Source organism: Nannospalax galili, unplaced genomic scaffold (genome assembly GCF_000622305.1).
Source record: "Nannospalax galili isolate Female #2095 unplaced genomic scaffold, S.galili_v1.0 scaffold146, whole genome shotgun sequence".
Lineage (NCBI taxonomy): Eukaryota > Metazoa > Chordata > Mammalia > Rodentia > Spalacidae > Nannospalax > Nannospalax galili.
In genome coordinates, this window is record NW_008357929.1 from 9,761,308 (window position 1) to 9,779,289 (window position 17,982).

Genomic DNA, 17,982 nt, shown 5'->3' on the forward strand with positions numbered 1-17,982 from the left:
CGAGGCAAGCTGGTGCAGAGATGTTTAATGGCAATTTGTATAAACCAAGCCCATGCACAAGTAGAAAGTGCTTGTGGAGCCCGTCGGACTCCAGCCGCGCAGCTCTCGCGACGCCTTAAATAGATTCTTCACTATACTCTGTATGTTACAATATGTACAAGCCCCCTCCCCTCGGGAGGACTCCGCCACGCGATCCTATGTACACCCCCCCTCCTCTTTGGCACCGAGGTGGGTGGGCAGAGTCAGGGTGACGGGGAAGACTGGGCCAGAAGAGAGGAAACAGACGCAAACATGCGGAGTCAGGGTGGGGGCACGGTCACCCCTGAAACACTAGGGCGCACGCAGCGAAGGCAGCGGTGGGGACCGAGGCAAACACAGAGACGCGTCAAACAAATAAGGCAAGTCAGGAAGGTCCGAGTCCAGTGCAGGCAAGGGAGGGAGCGGCTGTGGGGAAGGTGCAGGCAGGGCTCCGTGGGTCACAGCTCAGATGCAGATATGTGGGGCATGGGTCTTCTGGAGCCAGGGACCAAGAGGAGGCACGACCAGGAGACGTGTAGGAGTAAGGCCTGGGAAAAGGGGAAGGGTCCTACGAAGGGCTCCCAGAGGTGGAGGGGGAAAAGCTGCCGACAGGGGGCTCCCCTCCCCCAGAAAGCCCTCTCCCAGTTAAGACTGCCAGAGGGGGGCTCCGGGTGGCGAGGAAGGAGGTGGAGAGGTCAGGTGGCCAGCCCTGGCTGGGGCAGCCCTTCCAGCTCCTGGTTCTGCTTCAGTTCCCTCATCCTGCGGAGACAGAGGAGGACTGAGGAGACCAGGGAATCAGCAAAGGTGACAGTATGGGGGCCCAGCGAGGGATGGGGCTAGTACCTGTGTCGGCAGCGCCGCAGGAACCTCATTATCTTCCGGGCTGCCTGGTCCTGCTTCTTGGTGAGAAAGGATCCCCTGGGGGAAGAAAGAGATCAACCATATAGAACTCAGGCACCCCCAATCCTTAGAACCGCTGTAGGGAAAGGCAGGCTGCCAGGGAGAGGGGGCCCCTACTTGTTGCGGGCAGGAAGGGGGCCTGAGGGCCGGTGGGGAGGCCCCGGCCTGCGGCGGTAGGAGCGGTAGTGCTGCTGGATGAGCACCGCTGCTCGGCGGCTCTGCTGAAATCGCTTTTGTTCATAGTAGCTTCGGAACTTGCTCTGAATCAGGATGGCCGCCTGAGTCATTTTCTTATAAAGTGCAAACTGCAGGGAAGTGGAGAGGGGGCAGGAGCTGAAGTAGCGGGGCAGAGCCCCAACCCCTGAAGGCCACTCTCAAATTAGGTTGCTGCAGGCCCCTTACTCTAATCCACACACTCTCAGAAGGCTGAATTTGACAACACACACCCAGATCTCATGCCTAATACCTTAAGTGCAATCCAGGTCAGCTTGTGGAGAGAGAAGAGAAGTTAGGGCTCTGACAGGGGGCTTGGAAAGGGTGTACATGCTTTTGAGAGAAGGATCTAACCTGCTTGTACTTCCGGTAACAACGCTGGATCACAGCTGCAGCTACCTCCTGCTGCTCCTTCAACCTTCGGCCCTAAGGGAAGAGGAGGTCTCAGCATCTCCCTGCCCACCTAACAGACACTGGACCTACCCCCTCCCTCCCCAGTCCCTTCTTTAAATTTTTTTAAAAAACATTTTGTGTATTTTGTGTGTGAATGCGGACACCCCTGTGTGTGGTCTGAGGACAACTTGAGGGTGTTAGTCCTCTCCTAATGTGGATTCTAAGCAGACTGTTTTCAGGATTGGTGGCAAGCACCCTTAGCCTCTGAGCCATCTCACTCCTCCCCACATTGAGGCCTATCTGGATGAGTACTCTTCCTGCAAAAAAGCATTAGGAGCCCATAATTTTGTCTGACTCAAGACTCTGTAATTTATCCTGAAACCCTAGGCTTTCTGACCTTGTACTTTCGGAAGGCTGTCTGGATGACCCGTGCTGCCTCATACAGTTCCCGCTGCTCATGATCTGAGAGTGTCAGCAGGGCAAAGTCACTTTCCATCTTGCCACTGGTAGATGCAGAGAGGAACTCTGCCCAGGAAGGCGCTGGAGGGATAGCCAGGCGACTTCGCTCAAAGGGCAGTTCACTGTAGGGGATAGGGAGAAGGGAATTCATGGGGCATCTTAATCCTTCTTATTCCACCTAGAGGCAACTATTGAGGAAGACCTTCAGCAACAGTCTAGAGAGAGTGGCTCCAGAGTTCATCAGCCAGTTCAGGTCCCTTCTCAAACACCACCAGGGGCCTCAGCCAGAATGGAGCTATGGCTGTGAAGAAGCCAGCTTCTTCCCACCCATCTTTCTTTGAAGAAGAATATGGAGGTTTTTTTCTGAGCTGATCACCTGGCAGAGGCAGAGCTGGGGAAATGGTCCACATTCTCCAGGTAACTGGCTAGCCAGGACATGGTCTCACTGAGCCCCACAGTGCCCGTCCGCTCCCGAAGTGAGGCTCCAGCCTCAGGCAATCCTGAGAAGTCCTCTCTTTTAATCCGCTCTGGTGTGGCTTCGATGATCTGCTTGGCTAGTGAAATCATGTCCACCTGGATGAAGGGAGTTGCTGTGTGAACCCTGTGGGGTCCCAACTACCAGATGTTCTATCCCAGCCAATGCTATAGCCTTAGGCCCTACTCCCTTATCTTCTTTCCTCTAAGATGCCACCAGATACAGGCCTCAGGAGCTGCTATCTGCCAAATATGAGCTACAATTCTACATTCATTCATTCTGATTCTCTCTGTACTGATATGTTGTGTAGAACATAGGGTAAGGAGGATATATTCCACATGGGGATTTAGGAGCTGAGCAAATGAAGGTCTTTCCACTCTTCCAGGTTGACTGCCCACTGTCCCACTTAGAACTACCCCATGCCACCCAACCAACATATCATTTCTACTGGCCTAGGCCAAGCTCATTACCTCATCTACTTCTCTCAAGAACCAGCCCAGGGCTTACTGACCACATAACACTCTGGTGAAAGCTCCGGCCTGTTCTCTCTAGTCATGAGGGCTATAGCACTTCCTGCTTGATCATATTCCATACTGCTTCCCTTGTGGAGTTCTAAATTTTTGGTATTTAGACTGTTTTCTAATTACTCAGTCTCTCTAAAGCATAAATAATCCCAAGTCCTAACACTTGGCTATACCTGAAGACTCATTCTCAATTTAATCATTATATAAGACCCTTCTTCTATGACTGGCAAGATTTCTTCCTACCCAAGATGACTGCCAAGTAATTCCATCTTGCCAACCTCTTATACTTCCCAGCTGCCTTCCATCACCAATTCCTCAAGAACCTTTTCCCTTTATGGACTGATAGGTAACTAACTGCTACAATCCAGTTCTAAGTAGAGATTTCCCAGAATTCTTAACCTCTCCTGCCTCATGACTGTCACACAGGCTGAAAGAAGCTAAGTAGAGGGTCCTGTGCCTGTTCCTAAATGGTAAACAGTCTTTCTTCCCAAAATGAAGCCAGACTCCAATTCTGTTTCATGGATGTCTGCCTCACCCCACCTTTGCATCTTGCTCTATTCCTAGCCTTATGAGTCCCATCAACATAAAATAAACAGTACCGGGATCACATCCACAGCTGGTAAGCTGTCAATATCCTCTGTAGCAGGCCCATCGTCCTGGGCTAGTAAGAGGCCAGAACGGGAGGGATCAGACGCTTTGGAGTTAGTGGCCTCATAGTCCATAAGGAGCAAGGATGTCTCTGGTGCACCAGAAGAGAGCTGGCCTGGTACCATCTCCATAGTCATTTCAGAGGCTAGCAAAGGAGCAGGAGGAGGGCTGCCATCCGGGGCACTTGAGTAGGCTGATGTGACAGAGAAAGTGCCATCTGACAACTCTGAGGGTGAAGAGACACTGCTCAGACCTGTGAGGTGAGGGAAGTAGGTGAGGACAGCAGGAACAACGCCACCCTCAGGTCTCCTTCCTCAGTTCATCTCCATTTTCTTGACTGTTCTTGGTCCTGTTACCTCCCATCCCTACCTCCTCCCTCACTGTACTGTTCCCCATCCTGGCTTTGCTCTAGCCTATCTTCTTGACTATATCCCTCTAAAAACATCAAAGCCAGCTCTCACCAGTGTCTGGGCTAGAGGAGGGTGGTGACAGGGCAAACTGGGGCTCAACTGAAGCCTCCTGTCTCTGCAGTTCCTCAAGACAGTGGGCAAGGCGCACATGGCCCCGAGAACGGGCCACAGACAGGGGTAAACGGCCAAGGGAGTCAGGAATGCTCAATGCTTGTCGGTTCCAACGGAAAAGGAGCACAGCAGCTTCCAGGTGTCCCAGGGCACAAGCCCACATCTGAGGAAAGAAAGCAGGGGTGAGGCCTGGCTTCTTCTTCCAGGTGGCCATTCCTCAGGCTCTGGCCCACCCTATTCTTTCCCTGCATTCCTCAAAGGATCATCCCTTTGAAGCACCATTCCCACTGCTTACTGCCCTACTGTCACTTGGAAATACAACATCCTCACCAGAGGGGTGCAAGAGAAATGGTCCACATTGAGTGGGTCAACCTCTTGCTCCAGGTCCAAGCTTCCAGTTTCCACACTCCTAGGTTTGAAAGGACAACAAAGCCCAGTCAGGAAAAATGGGACAGCGAAGGAATTATCAGAAGTAGAAAGTCTGGAAGCCCTGAGACCACTAAGGCCAATGGAATGGAGCAGTTAAGAGACTAAATTTAAGTTGGCCAAGAACTCAATGTCTTTTAAGTCAGGGGATTCCTCCAAATGCCAGTCCTCCCCCAGCCCATGCCATCCTATAGTGACTCCTGCTCCCTCCTGAAAAGGATCCAAGTTCGTATTGCCCCACTAGTTGCCCAGCTCACTCCCTGCTGCCCATGCTCACCGCCACTGGCTCAGTGTCTCGATGAGGCGAGCGTAGCCCTGAGCAGCAGCCAGATGCAAAAGGCTCATGCCCCGGAAGGGGCTTCCATGGGTCAGACGTTCAGGACCCCTCCAGGTGGAACGTGGGATCATATTCTCTACCAAGACTACTATCCGTGCCTCAAACCCAGGGCCTTGGCCTTCATCCTGAAGGATACACACCCATATGCAAAGACCTGGACATCCGGTCTGCTAGGTTTTCCTCCCAGCTTCTAGCTGCCCCTTCACATTTCCTTTCCAGGATCCTCCCACCACTGATGGCCCATTGGTTCTCCTAGTTTCAGTTCCTGCTTAGCCTCACTGTCCCCTACCCCTTGGACCACTTCCTCTAGCTCCTCTGGAGCTGACCTTACACACCCTTGCCCATGTTGTGCTTCCACACCAGCTTAGACTGGTGCCATGACCACAGGTGCTTTTCTCCCTCAGGGGCCAGTCTTCTCTAAGCCCTTTTCCTTCAGAGACTCTGGACCCACAGAGCTCTAAGCCCCAATACTTCCAATCCTTCCCCCATCCTCTCCTTCACCTCCACCCTTCTTCAGATCAGAAATAGTCCAAAGCCTATCATGCCAAGAGAGTGCCCAGAATAGCTACTCTTGCCACAGAGCTGGAGGTGGGAGCAGGGTGATATAAGGGAGAGGGAAGAGTACTGGCTGACAAGGCTGGGCATAGGTGAGGAGTCACATCCTAGAACTATTCTCTTTATGGAGATCCTGTGTTCCTCACTGTACACCATGGTCTTCCTTGTAGAAGTACCTGAATTGGAGAAACCTCTGGACCCTGGCAAGATGCCTGCCCAGCTGCTGCAATCTCTGCCATCCGCTTCTCCATCTGCTCCAGCCGTTCCAGGATGGACATCCGGAACTGGTTGTCTGTGGGGAATGGGGATGGGAAGCTAAACAGACAGGCTCTGGGTGAGGCCAAGACTACTGCTAGCAGACCAACCTAAGATCTGGGGGTGGGGGATGAAGATACAAGATTATACAATTTTTCTTCCCTTAGACAACAGCTAGCTTCCTTATCTACTTATCTAAATAAAACCCACCAAGACTCAGTTCTTAAACTACTACTAGAATAGAACCAGGATTCAGAACCAAGGCTTTTCCCCTCAAGACAAGTGGTAGGAATTCTCCAGTGATCATCCCTCAGCTAACCAAGCCACATATGGTATGTTCTCTTTCAGTCTTTCCTAGGCAGAATGTTCCCTTAGTTCTTTTCCCAGACACTCCCTGTCTGCTATGCTGGGCTGAAGGACTCCAGGATTCCTCCTCTAAGGGTAACCACTGCCCAAAAGAGCTTGGGGACTGTGGTTTGAAAAACCCTAACTGCTCATGCTGGCCTCTTGTTGCTATTCACAAAAAGGATGGTTGGGGAGGGAAAGTGGCATAGATGGATAGCTATGTCTATTCCTCCTCCTTCACTCCCTAACCTCATACACAAAGTTACATGTGTATATATGTACACACAACACAACACAAGCTCTATCTGTCCCATTCTGAGATCAAATAAGGAGAGGAAGTGGGAAGTGATCAGAGTGAAGGGAAAACAGGCACAGAGAAACAGGGAAGGCCAGGGATGTTTTACAATGCCAGGCTAGGAGGAGATGGTAGTGGGGAGAATGGTAGGAAATGAGGAGAAGAAATCCAGGTAGGACAGAACGGGGAGCAGAAAACAGACAGTGAAGGTGAAGAGAGAAAGAACAGAGCCAGAAAGTGCCAGTCACGCAAGCAGAAGAGAAGAGAAGCAAGGTCAGACATGGTTCAAGGAGAAATGGGAAGAAAAAAGGAGGAGACCCAGAAGAGAGATGGTAGCACGAAGATCAGACGGGGCAGAAAAATACGGTGACAGTCAGTAGGACAAAGCTGGACTGAGAAGGCTGGCAAAGTCCTGAGGTAGGCAGACTCAAATCATGCACAGACAACCCAACACACCTAATCAGGCTTTGTGACCATTACAGCCCCAAGAGTAAAGCAGATTACGGACCAGAGCCTGTGAGAGAAGATGGATGGCAAGAGACAAGAAAACTAAGGGCACAGCTGAAAAGAACCAGGAGGCAACAGAGCCGCCAACAGGATGAGAAAAGAACAGCAGATCTTGGGGAGAGTAGCAGGATCAGACAATTTGCAAAACTCCAGTTAAGAAAATGAACAAAAGCATCAGAAACAGAACCACCTTAAAATATGCCTACATACATATAGGTGTGTGCCTATTGCCTCTTATCCTGGGAATCTATGTCAACAATAGCAATGTCAGTAGTGTTACAGATTTCCAATTTCCTGTTTGTATTTTCCTATAATTTCTAACATTCCTATAATGAATACATATCTTTATAATCAAAAGGAACACAGAAATTATATGATTTTTTTTCTGAGATAGGGATCTTGCTAAGTTGTCCAGGGAGGCCTCAGACTTGAGATCCTCCTACCTCAGCCTCCAGAAAAGCTAGAATTATAAATGTACACTGCTACTCCTTGCTAAGCTTTATTTATTTAATAGAAAATTTGAGCTGTGCATGGTGGTACATGCCTACAATCCCAACCTGCACTTGGGAGGTAGAGGTAGAAGGATCCAGGAGTTCAAGGTCATTTGGTACACAGTGTGTTTGGGGTCAGCCTGGACTAGATGAGACCCTATTCAAAAAAATAACAAAAATTGTGCTTGCATGGTAGTACATGCCTTTGATTCTAGTATTCAGGAGGCAGAGGCAGGTAGATCTTTCTGAGTTCAAGGCTAGCCTGGTCTACACAGTGAGCTCCAGGCTAGCTAGGGCTGCATAATGAGAGACCCGGTCTGAAAAAAAAATACAAGCCAAACCAAACAAAAAAAAAATCAACCCAACAAAACAATTTAATTCATTCTTGCTCCCTCATACATCACTTATATATTGCTCTAGACCCTGCTCCCAGACCTGTCTTTCCTTGTCTAGATCCTATCCTTTGAGATGGAAAAGATAAGGCAAGAACTGGGGCCAGGTGTGGTGGTGCACTCCTTTAATCCCAGAGGCAGACAGATCTCTGTGAGTTCGAGGCCAGCCTGGTCTACACAGTGAATTCCAGGCCAGCTGGGGCTACAGGGAGACCCTGTCTCAAAAGACCAAAAAGAAAAAAACAAAAACAAAAACCCAAACCAAACAAACAAAAAACCCCCAAAAGACCCCAAAACAAACTCTTGAGAGACCTAGAATTCCTGTACAAAGGTTGTGGGGCCTAATACATAGTGTCAGAGGGCTCAGTACTTACCATCCAGTGACAGCCAGTCAAGCTGTGTACTAGGCAGAGACAGGAATCGGCGGGCTCGATACTCAAAGAGCACAGAGGCAGAAAGGGGCCCCTCCCGCCCTGCCACCTGCAAAGATACCAGTCCCACTTCGTGGGCTGGGGAGAACAGGATTAGGAAGAAGGACACTTTTGCTGGCTCCTTTTATGGCTGGTTAGCTGTGTTAGATGATTATTCCATATCTCTCTGGTTACCCTGCTGTGGGCCAAGAGAATTCTAGCTCCAGTAAGTAGGTAGTCTTTGTAGTAATAGGGAGGGGAGACTGTTTATTCAAGAACTAATGTCTGCTATAGAGCAGAGATTTATTGGTTGTAGACCCCCAAGTTAAGGATGTTTGTTACTTAGCAAACAATGTGGTAGTGGTTAACCTCTTTAATCCCTTAGATCACAGTCCAGAGGTCATGACCCTGTTACTAGAATGGAGGAAAGGGAAGCTGTCTATTCACCAACAGTGTCCAGTAAGCCTTGTCCAGGGCTTCAATGTCTACCACATTGAGGATAAATCCACCAGGCTTCAACCTCAAGACCAAGGCCTGAGACTTTATCTCCCAATCTCCAGCTTCTCTGATCCCATCTCCTTTCCTTTCATACATGGTTGAATGTAGCTGTTGAGATTGGGAGAGAACATACTCATAAACAGCAAAGCTGTCAACCTGTCACTCTGATGGTCTTTGGAGTCCCACAAGGAGGATGATTGCGTGGTGGTGGGTTACAAGGAAGGGTGGTGGCAAAAGTGCATGGAAGTCTATCTAAACCAGTGCTGTCCAGAACTTTTCTGCAGTGATTAGAAATGTTCTACATCTGCACTATGCAGTATAGAAGCACTACAATGTGTGGGTGTTAAGCACTTGAAATATGGTCAGTGTGCCCAAGGAGATGAATTTTAAATTTTATTTAGTTATAATTAAATACGTACATATGACTAATGACTAACTTACTGGATAGCATAGGTCTAGAAGTGAATGTCCTTCAGTCCCAGGACTAACGAGAGACCAACAGCACTCCTTTCTCTTTCTCCCTGGATTGGCATAGGAGACCTGGCTCCAACTAAGTCACAGAGATCACATGGATATTAGAGATCCCTGTGGTCAAATGCTTGACCTTAGAGGAGGGGAGACCAAGGACACAAGGAAAGTACAGAATTATCTAAGATCATTGGTTAGCTAGTAAGCAGATTTCTTGAGATCATAGATTTGATGCTGGGGGAACTGTACACTCAACCTCAGGGCTGGAGGAGGTCTTTCTGCCATCAGAACAATCTATTTGTTTCCAGTGCTTCCTAGAAGCCTGGGGGTCCTCACCCATCTAAACTGTCCACATGGGAGTCCCTTCCCCCATGGGTCCCAATGTCCATACCAGGACAGTAGCAGCGTAAGACACCAGGCTGGACAAGTGAGGCTGGTACTGCGATGTGATCAAAGACACAGGAGTAATGCTCTGCAGCCTCCGTCCAAGGGCCTGTGATGAGCACCTTGACCCCACCCTGCAGACAGAAGTCAGAACTGGAGTTGCATTTTCATTCACTCATTCATTTATTCAGATCCTTAGAAAATACTACTATAGCTGGGCATGGTGGCACACACCTTTAATCCTAGCACTCAGGAGGCAGAGGCAAATGAATCTGTGGGTTCGAGGCCAGCAAGTTCCAAGCCAGCCAGAGCTACATAGTGAGACCCTGTCTTAAACAAAAAAAAAAGTACTACTTTATGGCAAGCCCTATGCTAGACTCTAGTGGTTCAAGGATGGACGGGATCCAGTTAAGTCAGGCATTCTATCTACCTCTGAACCTTTCTGCCAAGTGGTTATTTTATCTCTATCAGAATTTTCTTCCTTTATCCCCCTGCCCTTTCTCTTTAAAAATAGAGTCTCATGTGTGTCAGGCTGGCCTCAAATTCACTATGTAGTCAAAGGTGGCCTTGAACTCCTTATCCTCTGGTTTCTATCTCCGAAGTACTGGGATTGGTGTACACCACTATGCCCAGCAAAAGCTTTTTCCTGGTGTTAAGGATAAAACCCAAAACCTTGTACGTGCTAGGCAAGCATTTTACCACTGAGCTACATCCTCAGCCTTTTACTAGATGTTCTAAATCTAAGAAACAGAATGCAGGGCTTCCCCAAGGATATCAGATAACTGTGATCAGAAAGAAATTTTGCTGTGGGCTCCTTCACTCCACTGCAATTCCTCCTTTTCTCTTAAAACAGAACTTCTTCACTGCTGACCAGTCTTTCAGCTGACCAGAACCTACAGTCTCATCTCACTGTTTTTCCTTCTGAAGGATGAATGGCCCCAATAGCCCCCTTAAAACAGTCATCAAGGGAATGAGGTCCCCGAAGGGGCTCTCAAAACTGTACTAGGACATGGAAGGGAGGGCACGTTGGGAAGGACTACTGAAATAGAAGAGAAGCTATAATTTACATAAAAGTAGAGGTTGGGAAGAGAATCAAGAGGCCTGAAGGAGATGGTGGTGCAGCTAATTGGTAGAGCACATGCCTAGTAAGCTGGGTACCAAACAAAGAGCTGGGCCACGGTGCCAGTACCATGGTGGCAGGCTTTTAATCCCAGCAATTGGGAGGCAGAGGCAGGCAGATCTCTGTGAGTTCAAGGACAGCCTGGTTTACATAGTGGGTTCATGGCCAGCTGGGGCTTCTGGGAGACCATGTCTCAAAAAGACCAAAAAAAAAAAAAGTTTGTTTTGAACAATCAGACAACAAATGGGAGAAAAACCTGAGACTCACCTCTGGGTAGGACCACTCTGGGGAGAAGTCTGTTATGGTGTTAAGAGCAGGAGAGAGTTGGGGGATTGGGGCAGGGATGCTTGGAGCTTCATCACTGATGAGTTCTCCCATAAGGTCTGGGAATGATGAAAGACTGAAGGGCTCTAGCTCGCTGGCCCCACCAGAGCCTCCAAACAAGGCTTCCCCTCTTGTTACCCTGCCAGATGGCTGCAAGGGGGCAGGTGAGGATGGGGATGAAGGAGGGGGTGAAGGTACAGGTGGCGCTGTCCCCTGGCCCTTGAGTTCTTCCCCACTATCATCATCTTGGATAAAGAAGCAATTTCCTCGTCTCCCACCGGCTCCTGATTGTGGAGGGTGACCTCGAGCAGCTGCCTGGGGCTCCAGGGCAGCAGCAGGTTCTAGGGCAGGACAGGGGGTGTGGGTGCCTTCTGCCTCAGGGAAGTCTGGGCTTACCCCTTGGCCTCCTCCATATGTCTGACCCCTTTGGGGGCTGTTGAGAAAACGATCAGGGTCAAAGGCAGGGCTGGGAGGAGCTGGTGGAGCAGAGGGCTCAGAGCCTATAACCACAGCCAAGCTCACAGAAGGTCTAGGTTCAGCCTGGGGAGCCAAGTGCCTGGTGGGTGTCAAACCCCCAGCTCGCTGTTCCAGTCCTGTCAGGAGGAGGATAGCAGTGCCTCCTCTTGACGAGCCCCCTTGAGAGGTAGGAGGGCTAGGTCTGATTTCTAGGGGTTCTGCAAATCCTGAGGAGGAGGAGGAAGAGGAGGAGGAGGAAGATGGGGAGGTATGTGCCTTTGGGAGCTCTGGAGCAAGCGGAGCTATCAATGGGGGAGGTTCAGGAGGCTGAGGGTGGGATATAGAAGTCAGGGTTAAAGCTCGGGGCTCCATTTTGGGAGAGATGATGCGATGTTTCGTGCTACTGCATTTATGGGTAAGGCTCCCAGAACCTGGAATGGAGAAGGGTAGGGAAGACAGAAAAGATAAGGCACATTATTTTCCTGAGGTCCTTTCCTAAAGTCCCCAGAAAATAAGGGACTTTTTTTTTTAATAAACCCAAAGTGTAAGACTGGTTTTGACCACTGGGAGGCATCAGAAATGAGTCTCCCTCCCCCTTCTGTTTCTCCTCAAAATAAACAGGACTAGAGGAACAGTGCAGGGGAGGACTGGCTGGGGAAATAGCTGAGATCAGTAGGTAAAGGCATAGCAAAAGGACAAAAGAACAGGACCAAAGGGTACCAACTAGGATCAAAGCTACAGCTGGGTGTAATTGTTTAGTGAAGGGGTTGGCGGGGGGGACCAGGAATTGCTAAAAGTAGCAGGCAGAACAGTGTGGGCTGCCAGAACTGTAGAGTACAAGTTTCTAGGGCCAGTGCTGCCAGATGGGAAGTCTTCTGGCTCATCTGGCCCATTTTCCTGGACATGCAAAGACTTGCAAATCAGCATGCAAATTCCATCAAGACAGACACAAAGCAAAGTGGCTAGGTGGGAAAGGAGCTCCAGGGTCAGGGAGTCACTCACCAAGCCCCCCACTGCAGAGACAGGCATGGGTTCGGGGTGCGGGCTTGGTTGGGTGGGTATCCAAGATCTGTTGCACCAGCTGTTCCACAGAGAATTCCTCTGTCCCATTCCCACAGCTCCATTTGATGCCATGAACTACAGAAGATTTGGAGGAAATACTGTAGGACTGCCAAAATACCTTGGAGCTCCTCCACGCCCTGGACACACGGAACTCCTGACTGCTCAGACATGTAGCTCAGAGTTGTCCATTTTCCTCTCCATATTCCACATCTTAAGACTAGACAGAAACACTAGTACCCCAGCTGGAAAGGACCCTCCTGGCTTGGAGAGAAATAGTTACCCACAGGGTTTGGGCATAGAACCCCAGTGCTTTTGGGAAGCCCCATTCTCAGTCTCCCTTACAGCTCTATCCATGCCTGCTCCTTACACATGGGCTTCAGCTGTCCCAACAGCTCCTCCCGGGACCATTTCAACCACTCTCGCCGGTCACTACTGATGGAACAAAAGATGGGGCTACAGCCCTTTCCACAATCTTCTAGGGCTGGGACGTTCAGGTAGTGCACAAGGACGATGTCAGGGTTCTGAGAGCACAAGGACACACAAAGAGCCGTGGCGTCTGGAGTTCCTAGTCCGTACTTTCTTCCTGGGCATCCCCTAGATCACTCCCAATTTCTAGCTTTCTCCACCCTCAATCCCGTCTCAGTTTTTCCCACTCAACCTATTCATAATTCCACTTCATCTTTTCAGACCCCCTGTCCCTCAAAGAACCAGCTCCCATCCTTTTGTCTTACCTGGAGCAGCCAATAGCAGCGCCGATGGAATGTGGGGACGATGGAAGAGTGAACGTAGCAGCCATAGAGACACTGCCAGGAGACAGGCTGGGGTGGGGGGAGGGCTAGTCTGCTCCCCAACTCTTCCTCTGTTCAGTCCCTTTGCAGGAATCCCAATCTTTCCACCAGTTCCTCTTCAGCCCTCTCTCCACCCCCCTACCTTTCTCCCACTCCTTCCAAATTCCAGTAGGCCTTAAAGTCATGGGGGGGGGGGCAGAGTGAAGGAAACAGTGCAGTTGGTGTCTTACAAGGGCCCAATTTGAAATATGAGAAATAAATCCAAGGGTAGAGCAAAAATGCAGAAAAGCAATGATTTGGGAAGATAAACCTATACTTAGAACACCATAACTTGGATCCCTGAGGGAAATGCAAGGGAAGTGAGGGGAGTGGGCATTAGTATCATAAGGGTGGGTCATGGAAGGCAAATGGGAAGTGGAGAGTGAGCTCAGCAGTCAGCTGATCCAAAGTCAGCGAGGAGGGAAGAGTGGCTGAGAGGGACAGGCAGACAATGTACTGAAGCTCTGATAGGCTGGAGCCCAGGTAAGGATGGAGTGTGGGCAAGGGCAGAGGACTGGATGTCTGATGCTCTTACCTCCATGCCCTGGACCTTGAGTTTCATGTGGTCCTCACGGGTGGTCTTCCCATCTTTCCGCTTCTTCCAAAGGTAGCCATCCTTCCGGTATTTCACCTTCTTGCGGTTGTAGAGGATAATGGAGCCATTCTGAGGCCTGGGAAGGGAAGGGTTCGCTTCAAGTCCAGTGAACCCAGCCCAGGAGTCCCGCTGTTCCTCAAACTGGAGAACACTCTCACCTTGTCTTTGGGGCACATGACAGCCACTCATCATGCTTCTCGAAGGTGATCAGGTAGGATGCAATCTCCTGCAGGAGAGGAGGCACTGGGGCAGCTGTCCCCTTCATCATTGGGGGGGGGGGTCTTAACCTAGCCTCTTAATCACTGTCTCAAAGCCTCTTCTCTGCTGAGCTATGGCAACTAGTATAAGATACTTCCAGACATCTGGAGCCAGCAAGGCCCACCGTCCTCTTTAAGAATCCCAGGTTCTGTCTCAAACAAAACCTAAACTTGGACTGGGGATGAAGCTCAGTGACAAAAGACAGTGCTTGCTTAGCATCTGCAAGGACCTAGGTTCAAGCACTAGAGAAAAAAGAGAAAAGTAACCTCTTTCTCTGTCTCCCAACTGGAGCCTATACCATGGGGTCAGGCTCAAGTTCATCTTTTCTCCGCATTATGCACTTTACTTTCTCCAAATCCCGCTTCTGTGGCTCTTTCTGAGAAAAAACTTCAGTGATTTGACATTGACAGTAATTCCAGGTTCTTTGATTCCAAGGCTCTTCAGAAAAGGGATCAACATATTGTTCCCACTATTTACTCATACTCAACCTACTAATCCTGTCAGATGGGTTCACTGATCCTTCCTGAACAGGCCTTGAATAATCACATCCTTCAAGTTAGTGCCCTAGGAACCTAAAGTACCATGTGCATGCCTCTCTATGCCTAGAAATCACAGGCATGCCTCTCAGATGCTCCATAAAGCCCTGCTGCTTCCCTGAACTTTCTGAAGGTTCTATATCATTTACAACTATCATATGCATACACACCCCTTTTTACAGTCTCACTATGTCTAACTTTGACCTGCCTGGAATTTGCTATGTAGACCAGGCTGGCCTTAACTTGTGGTGAGTGTCCTGTCTCTGCCTCCTGTGTGCTAGGATTATGGATATGAGCCACCATCCCCAGATTTACTGACAATTCTAACATCAAATCAATCATCATCAATCACCATATGTATGAAGCAGTAAGTATGCAAAATACAAGGACTGTGCCCTCCAGAAGTTGTTTCAGTGGTGGTTAAAAACAGGGGCTCTGGCCAGGAATGACAGCACACATCTTTAATCTCCTCCCCCCATAAAGCCAATACACTAACAAGCTCAGCTAGGCTATGTGGTAAGACCTTGCTTAAGGGGGGGGGGGAAAGGCCAGGCATAGTGACACATACCTGAAATCCTAGCACTAGGGAGGTAGAGACAGGAAGATCAAGAGTTCTAAACCAGGGCTGGGGGAGTAGTTCAGTTGGTAGAGTGCTTGCCTAGCATGCACAACACATTGGGTTCAGGCCCCAGCACGACATAAATCAGGTATACAATCCCAGCACTTGGGAGGCAGAGGAAGGAAGACTGAAAACTTAAGGTCATCCTTGGTTATAGTGTGCACACAGGTTAGCTTAGGATACATGAGACAGTCTCATAAAACAAAAAGAAAACCAAAAACCCCACCAACAACCTGAAAATAGTAAATAATAATAAAGAGTTCAAAGACAGCCTTGGATACATAGCAAATTTGAGGCTAGCCTGAACTATATGATACCCTGTCTCAAGAAACAAACACATAAAAAAAATCAGTTTCCTCATGAACATGGAGCAATAATATGAGCTAACAGGCCAAGTACACAGCATGATGCTCAATATGTAACAAATACTAGGCTGCTGTTTTGACATGGGTGGATTGTACTAAAGAGAAGTGGGCTCCTACAAGATCCAGGTCTTTGCAACTCTCCTATGATCCCCTCAAAGCCTAGAATGGTGCTCTGCACTGTGTCCACAGAAAGGTCCCACTCACTCTCCTCTAGTCCACTAGGTCTTGCTGGGCCCTAACTCCCCCATGCTCCCTAGAAAACCTCATTTGTATTCCACCGGAGCCGCTCTGGAGGCAGCAGTGGGCAGCGAGGAAGACACTCCAGCAGCTTCTTGGGGAGGAAGATCTTCAGGTGGTGGCTGTTCTCTGCAGGGAACCAGAAGGAAGGTCTTAGGTTAGAGGCAACCGAGAGGAAAAGGACCAAATCAAACAAGAGAGGAAGGAATCCAAGACTCTGAGGGCCACCTGGCAGCCAGGAGAACAGAAGGCTGTGCCCAAACTGGGAACCTGGTTTGTGAACTCACCAGCAACCTCAGTTGTGTCCTTGGTATTCATGGTGCAGGCTCCAGGGGGCAAGGTCACCCCAGGCCTGAGGGGCCGGGGGGAGGGGGAGTCTGTGCTGGGAAAGGAGAGAACAAGGTCATGAAGCCCCCACATTAATACGGATGAGAAGCTTGACCTGGGGGAGGGGTGTATAGAACTGGATCCTGATATCTAAGAAAGATGAGGAAGAGGTTGGACTGGAATATGACAGTAGATAGAGGTGAAGGAGAACCCAGACACGGTGCCAGGAACCAACATAAGTGAGGAGACAAGACAGAACAGAGTGATAAGGAAGAAACAGGGTGAGTGGGGGAGGGGAGAAAGCTGACGGGACTGGGGCTTTCCCGAGGGTACTGAGCTGGGTTTGTCTAACCCAGATTCTATCAAGTCCTGACCAACATGAAGGAAAGAGCAGGTGAAGTCAGTTATCAGATCTGCCCTTCCCCTCGGAAAAATCAAATAGAGAAAGAACTCCGGGTATGTCTGGGAAGGCAGAGCCAGGCTAGGGCTAAGGGTGGGTCAGGTCGTGGGGACTGGGACTCCTGGTCCTCGGAGGATGGTCTGGCAAGAGAAACTGGATGCTGGAGGAGAGCAGATCTAAGTCTGGTAAAGAGCGGGGCCTTAGAAGACACACCCTGAGTTCTTTTTCTATTTGAGTTTTTTCAAGGGGAAGGGCAGAGCTGATAACTGACCTCACCTACTCTCCCTCCTTCAGGTTGGTCAGGGCCTGATAGAATATGGGATACACGCAGGACCCAGCTTCCCACCCCAGGGACAACCCTCCCGCCCCATTTGAGCCTAAGAGCCCTCTTCACTCCCAATACCCCTATCCCCAAAATCCCCTGCCTCACCTGGCCTTGGGCCTACCATAACCCATCTACTGCTGTGGCTCCAGCTTGAGCCTCCTCCCTCCAGGGGAACAGATGGGTGCTGGAGGCAGCTCTCTGCCTGGGCTTCGCCAAGTGTCCAGGGATGGAGAGGGGGTGGTGGCCCATTCAGGATCGGCTATGTGCAGTGAAGCTGGGGTTGGGGTAAGGATTCTACCCCAAGGCGCAGGTGCGCAGTCCGGGCTAGGCAGTTTGCCAGGGTGCGGAGCAGGAGCAGGAGCAGGACCCGGGCTATAAGCCCGGCGATAGCTCAGGACCGACACGCCTGCCGCTCAGGAGGCTGGGGGACAGCCCCCTCTTAGGGACAGGGGTCTCGGGAGAACCTCCGAGGTGGGAGGGTCCCGACCGCAAATCGGGATGTTCTGGAGAAGCAGCTGATCAGAGTTCGTGAGCACCTGGCGGGCAAGGGACAGTGCGGAAGCCGGGCACCGGGTCTGGGGGCCAGTCCCCGGTACGCGCAGGTCCGGGTTGGGGCCGGGAGGCTAGCGGCGCCCCCTGGCGCGGGGGAGGAGGACGGAAGCGGAGAAATGGGGGCGAGCCGGGAGGAGGGACGGTGGTCCCCCGCACGGCGCTGCACACCCGGACCGCGTGGAGCTGCGCCCCCTGGCGCGGGGGCGGAGAGGCCGACAGAGGCCCTGGGTCTTACCTCCCGGGGTCCCGCGCGTGACGGCGGCAGCGGCCATCCTACCCCACACCGACCCCCCCCCCCAGCGCCGGCTGACAGCGGCGTCGACGTCACTGCGCACGGGGCGGGGCCTTCCAATTAAGGGGACTGGGTCGAGGAGGGAACCTGGGGTCAGCGCCCACAGGGTTCTGGGCGGAGCGCTGGGTGGTAGGGCTCTCTTCCTAGACCGTGGGCCAGGCCAGAAGACACAC

The 17,982-nt window shown here is 50.6% G+C and overlaps 1 protein-coding gene and 1 long non-coding RNA gene across 24 annotated transcripts; one reads left to right on the forward strand and one right to left on the reverse strand.

Annotated features, from left to right (window-relative positions):
• Positions 1–7: 7 nt before the first annotated feature.
• On the reverse strand, positions 8–17,917 carry Camta2 (calmodulin binding transcription activator 2). Of its 19 annotated transcripts, none has more exons than XM_008855936.1 (23): positions 17,753–17,917; positions 16,201–16,295; positions 15,939–16,042; positions 14,057–14,124; positions 13,839–13,974; positions 13,208–13,279; positions 12,844–12,997; positions 12,417–12,551; positions 10,902–11,845; positions 9,522–9,648; positions 8,129–8,263; positions 5,646–5,761; positions 4,855–5,039; positions 4,482–4,560; positions 4,092–4,314; positions 3,582–3,883; positions 2,360–2,556; positions 1,922–2,105; positions 1,486–1,557; positions 1,385–1,405; positions 1,036–1,223; positions 862–936; positions 11–777 (listed from the first exon to the last, which is right to left on the reverse strand). In XM_008855936.1, the coding sequence occupies exons 2-23, from the start codon at positions 16,229–16,231 to the stop codon at positions 714–716; spliced, it is 3,612 nt and encodes a 1,203-aa protein (XP_008854158.1). In that variant the 5' UTR covers positions 16,232–16,295; positions 17,753–17,917; the 3' UTR covers positions 11–713. The 19 variants fall into 19 exon arrangements, with proteins under 19 accessions (XP_008854160.1, XP_008854158.1, XP_008854157.1 ...); XM_008855935.1 differs by having other exon boundaries at positions 13,208–13,294; XM_008855931.3 differs by lacking the exon at positions 17,753–17,917 and adding an exon at positions 17,071–17,714.
• On the forward strand, positions 684–7,577 carry LOC108490073. 5 transcript variants are annotated; one of them, XR_003847430.1, is made up of 5 exons: positions 686–822; positions 2,166–2,400; positions 5,640–5,756; positions 6,073–6,165; positions 6,847–7,577. It is a non-coding gene; the product is annotated as an uncharacterized LOC108490073 (long non-coding RNA). The 5 variants fall into 5 exon arrangements; XR_003847433.1 differs by lacking the exon at positions 2,166–2,400 and having other exon boundaries at positions 684–822; positions 5,640–5,803; positions 6,847–7,576; XR_003847431.1 differs by lacking the exon at positions 2,166–2,400 and having other exon boundaries at positions 684–822; positions 6,847–7,575.
• Positions 17,918–17,982: the final 65 nt, after the last annotated feature.